The 5,104-nt window shown below is 36.8% G+C and overlaps 1 protein-coding gene across 3 annotated transcripts; it reads left to right on the top strand.

The window, feature by feature from the left end:
* Window positions 1–3,851, top strand: LOC108993917 (receptor-like protein 15). 3 transcript variants are annotated; one of them, XM_018968971.2, is made up of 5 exons: window positions 1–353; window positions 431–592; window positions 1,043–1,192; window positions 1,262–1,411; window positions 1,499–3,851. In XM_018968971.2, exons 1-5 carry the CDS (start codon window positions 8–10, stop codon window positions 3,730–3,732), a joined length of 3,042 nt encoding a protein of 1,013 aa, XP_018824516.2. In that variant the 5' UTR covers window positions 1–7; the 3' UTR covers window positions 3,733–3,851. The 3 variants fall into 3 exon arrangements, with proteins under 3 accessions (XP_018824516.2, XP_018824517.1, XP_018824518.1); XM_018968972.2 differs by having other exon boundaries at window positions 16–353; window positions 1,043–1,129; XM_018968973.2 differs by lacking the exon at window positions 1,043–1,192 and having other exon boundaries at window positions 16–353.
* Window positions 3,852–5,104: the final 1,253 nt, after the last annotated feature.

Genomic DNA, 5,104 nt, shown 5'->3' with positions numbered 1-5,104 from the left:
ACGTGAAATGGAGTTTGGAATATTTGGGTGGTGGCTAATGTTGGCGACCTTGTTTCAATTATCTTCTATTCATGGTTGTTTGAGGGAGGAGAGAGAAGCTCTCTTGCGACTCAAAGCTTCCCTGAACTCCTCGTATGAATCATTCTTGACATCTTGGGACTCATCTCACGAAGAGAGAAATTGCTGCGATTGGGAAAGAGTTGTGTGTGACAGCACTACAAGGCGTGTAATCAAGCTTGATCTTAAATATATTTACAGGACATATCCGAATGCCTCTCTGTTTATTCCCTTTCAAGAGCTTAAGTACCTCGATTTGAGCTGGAACTATATATCTGGATGGGTTCCAAATGAAGGTTTGTTTATATCAGAACAGAAATAATGTTTTTTGAATTATGTAATAGAAATCGGTTTATAATTGTCTAAATTGTAGGTTCTGAAAGATTATCCGGATTGAGCAAGATAGAGGTGCTTGACTTCAGTGGGAATAACTTCAATGAAAGCTTCCTGTTATCCCTTGGTCAGTTCTTATCGCTCAAGGAACTATATTTGGGAAGCAACTTCTTCGATCGACCAATCAATATCCCAATCTCAGGTAATTAGTCTCTAATACTGATGTCTAGCTATATCCTAGCGAACACAGAAAACATTAGACACCTGGGTACTGAGAGTAAAACAGAAAACGTGAATGGAGTTTGGAATTTTTGGGTGGTGGCTACTGTTGGCGGCCTTCCCTGAACTCCTCGTATGAACCCTTAAAATATTGGAACTCATCTCACGAAGGGAGTAATTGCTACGATTGGCAACGTGTTGTGTGTGACAACATTAAGAGCTTCATCTTAGCTATGTGAAGTTTGCTATCTTAATCTGAATGCCTCTCTGTTTTTTCCCTTTCAAGAGTTAAGTACCTCGATGTGAGTTATAATGCAATATCTGGATGGTTTGTTTACATTGTTCTATTTTTCATTTTCCGTTTAATTATTTCTTTCTTTTTTATTTTTTGAATTTTGCAATAGAAATCAGTTTATACTTGTCTAAATTGTAGGTTTTGAAAGATTATCCGGATTGAAGAAGCTAGAGGTGCTTGACTTCAGTGGGAATAACTTCAATGAAAGCTTCCTGTCATCCCTTGGTCAGTTCTTATCGCTCAAGAAACTATATTTGAAAGACATCCAACTAGATGGACCAATCTCAGGTAAGACTCCAAATTTGCATATTTGTTTCAAATCATTTCTCATATCTAAAACACTCCTTGCCGTTTTAGAGTTGGGAAGACTAAAGAACCTACGGGAGTTGTATTTGGATGGTTCTTACATTGACAAAAGCTTCCTCAGTAAAGTTGGAGTTATGACTTCCCTTAATGTATTGACAATATCAAACTGTGGACTCAATGGAAGTTTTCCCATTGCTCAAGGTAAAAAAAGCCTTATTTTTGCAAAATATTCCTTGGCAAAAATCTCTTAATGGTAGAACTTAATTATTACTCATTTCATTTTTGTAGGCTTGTGTGAGCTTATGAATCTACGAGAGTTAGATCTCAGCTATAATGATTTTGAAGGGATACTGCCTTCATGTTTGGCAAACATGACACAACTTCGAATATTTGATATCTCTGCAAATCGCTTTAATGGAAGCATTGATCTCTCCCCTCTACCTAGTTTGAAGTCACTTGAGTTCCTTGATTTATCAAGTAACTACTTCAACCCAATCACATTCTCCTCATTTTTTAATCTCTCAAAGCTTGAGGTCATATTTAGTGATGGCAACAAACTAGCTGATGAAACTCTGTCTCAAAGATGGGATCCTGGCTTCCAATTAAAGGCTTTCAGTTGTTCAAGCTGCTTTTCTACCAAGTCTAGTAGAATAATTACTAGATTCCTTCATAACCAGTTTGACTTGCAACTACTACTTCTCCCTCACAGCAATTTGACAGGAAAGTTCCCCACATGGTTGCTAGAAAACAATACAAAGTTGGAGGTTCTTAGTTTGAGAAATAACTCTTTTACAGGCACTTTGCAGCTGCCTAGTCATCATATTCCCAACCTTTCTCTTTTAGATATTTCATTTAATCATATTCAAGATCCAATTCCAACTAACTTTGGTTTAATTTTTCCAAATCTAGAGGTTTTAAATATTTATAAAAATCACTTTGAAGGTGTTATTCCTCCTTCTTATGGTAATTTGGCGTCCTTAACATATTTAGACATGTCAAGCAATAATTTTTCTGGAACAATTCCAGAGAATTTGACAATGGGTTGCTCCTCCTTACAATACCTTAAATTGTCCAAAAATCATTTGAGTGGCCAACTAATTCCTACCAATTCGAATCTAACAGCCATACAATATTTGTATTTGGACAACAACCATTTTTCTGGAGAGATCCCACATAGCATATCTAATCTTACAGACTTGCATACAATTGATTTTAGTAATAACAATTTGTCAGGGATGCTTCCAAGATGGCTGGGGAGCATGCCATCATTAACCAAAATTGCTCTCTCAAAAAACCAGCTTGAAGGTCCAATTCCAGTTGAGTTATGTAACTTGAAATACCTTTCATTTCTTGACCTGTCCCATAACAATCTATCTGGCTCTATACCCTCTTGCTCCAACTGGTCCGACATCATACATGTTCATTTGAATAAAAATAGGTTAACCGATCCAATTACCAGTGGATTCAAGGGTTGCTCTAGTTTAGTCACTCTAAATCTTAGAGATAACTATCTTACTGGCAACATTCCAGATTGGATTGGCAACCTTTCAAGTTTGAGCATTCTCCTCTTGAAAGCAAATTATTTACATGGAAAAATCTCACTTCAATTATGCCTTTTAGAAAAACTAAGCTTGTTGGATGTTTCCCACAATAGTTTTTCTGGCCAAATACCTCATTGCTTGAGTAACTTTACTCTTGAGCCAACCTACGAAAAATCATTTGTATCATTCTTTGTCCGATTATATTCTGAAATATACGATAGGTTGTCATTCTTGCATTCTGCAATGATAATGGGAAAAGGAAGGTCTAGACTTTACTATGAAGATTTATTGTTCTTCGAAGTGGATGCACTACAAGAAGTGGAGTTCTCAACAAAGAATAATACTCTCTCCTACAAAGGTGACATCCTCAACATGATGTCTGGGATTGACCTTTCATGCAATAAATTAGAAGGAGAAATTCCGATTGAGCTTGGAGATTTGAGTAACATCCATGTGTTGAACCTGTCGTTCAACAATTTAACAGGATCAATCCCCACTGAATTCTCGAAACTCAAGCAAATTGAGAGCTTGGATCTATCACATAATAACTTGGATGGTATTATCCCCCCTCAATTGGTAGAGTTGAACTCTCTAGCCATCTTCAAAGTGGCACACAATAACTTAAGGGGTACAATACCAGAAAGAAAAGCTCAGTTCGGTACCTTTGATGAAAGCAGTTACGAGGGAAATCCTCTCCTGTGTGGACCTCCACTACTTAAGGCATGCACTAAAACTGAACCATCATCTACCATTCCAACTGATAATGAGGGAGATGAAGCTTGTGGTTTTATAGACTTGGAAGTCTTCTACATCAGCTTTGTAGTGTCTTATGTGATAATGTTGCTAGCAATTGTTGCCATTCTCTACATAAATTTGCACTGGCGACGGGCTTGGTTTAACTTCGTTGAAGTGTGCATCTCCACTTGGTACTATTTTATTGTGACAAGCACTTGTAAGCTATCTAGGTTTAGAATTGTGTAGCTTCGTGTTTTGATGTTTGCTTTTCCGTATGTCTTCTGTATTTCTTTTCTTCAATCACAAGTTTGAGATCTTAATAACATATATGAGACTTGTAATTAGTTCCCCCTTCGCAACGTAACTCTAGATGAAAAATATGGGTACTGGATTAAAAGATCTGCAAGCAATTAATGACCAAACAGGCTTTCTCAAATTCCAATCAGGCAGGATGCTTGAACCATAGATATTGTGTTACATGCGAGTTAATTTCGTGATTTCTTTTCTGCTAATGTCAATTCTTGAAAGCTCAAGAAAACAATCAACTATTTTTTATCCAAGTATCGAAGCTCAACTTAGAGTGTGTGTTTATGCCCCAACACAAGCAAAATGCCATTAATTCCAAAAGTACTAATAAAGTCAAACTTAAGTGGTTTTTTTTTTTTTTTTGTGACCGCTAATGTTCACTCTCAATCTCTCTCTCTCTCTCCTCTCAAGCCATTGTTGAGCTCTCTATCCCCGCAATATCAACGTTGTTACATTCTTGCAAGTTACAGGTGCTCATTGAACAACAGAATGATACATATCATTTTACAACCACTAATCTGTCTACACGAGGTAAAAAATGGGTTTGGAAATCAAATAACAACTTCTCATAAACTGGGGGTCTATTCCTTCAAAAAATCTATTGTCAAAATCGAAGATAATTTATGACGCAAGCTATTAACACACCATCTAGATCTTTATCAACATGTAGCAGTTCTTGCCCTTGATGCCTCCACTTTGCCAATCTACTGCTGAGATCCATTAGCATCACTACATCTTCGTCAATTGTGAGCTGTATTAGCTTCTTATGATCTCCAAATCAAGCTCAACAATTGGAAAGGGCCTTTTCCCCATCTCAAATTTGTCTATGGGGGAGAGAGAGAGGAAGCAACAGAGGGGTAAAAAAGGGAGAGCTGAGGAGGGAGAAAGGGAGAGAGATGGGCTCCAGTAGAGAGAGAGAGAGAGAGTGATTAGGGGGAGACAGTTTCGTACTCAAGTTGCTTCTACCGTTAATTACATAGACCGCTTACATGTCGACCTTTTATTGGTGGGTGTTAAATCAAACTTCACACCACATAGTTAACTTCCTGGAATTCACAAATGTAATTTTAAGATCATGTTGGATAGAAATCTTGGAATAGGATGCAATAACTGTCGCAAGTGACAAACAACTCGCCCCAGAAAGCAACACTACAACTACAGATAATTTTATTGACTTCGTTTGAATATAAAAATTCTCTCAATCCATCTCAATTTATCTCATTTGATCTTTATAATTTTTTCATATTCACATATAAAATAAAATAAACAATTTAACCATTTCATATCCTAAAATCATAATAATATTAAGAAA

The sequence above is a fragment of the Juglans regia genome, chromosome 6, assembly GCF_001411555.2.
Source record: "Juglans regia cultivar Chandler chromosome 6, Walnut 2.0, whole genome shotgun sequence".
Taxonomy (NCBI): Eukaryota; Viridiplantae; Streptophyta; class Magnoliopsida; order Fagales; family Juglandaceae; genus Juglans; species Juglans regia.
This window is presented reverse-complemented; position numbering and strand designations above follow the sequence as displayed.

Coding starts and splice junctions, on each gene's coding strand:
- LOC108993917 (XM_018968971.2), top strand. CDS start 8: ATGGAGTTTGGAATATTTGGGTGGTGGCTAATGTTGGCGACCTTGTTT. Junction 593..1,042: donor AATCAATATCCCAATCTCAG/GTAATTAGTCTC, acceptor TCTAAATTGTAG/GTTTTGAAAGATTATCCGGA. Junction 1,193..1,261: donor ACTAGATGGACCAATCTCAG/GTAAGACTCCAA, acceptor TTGCCGTTTTAG/AGTTGGGAAGACTAAAGAAC.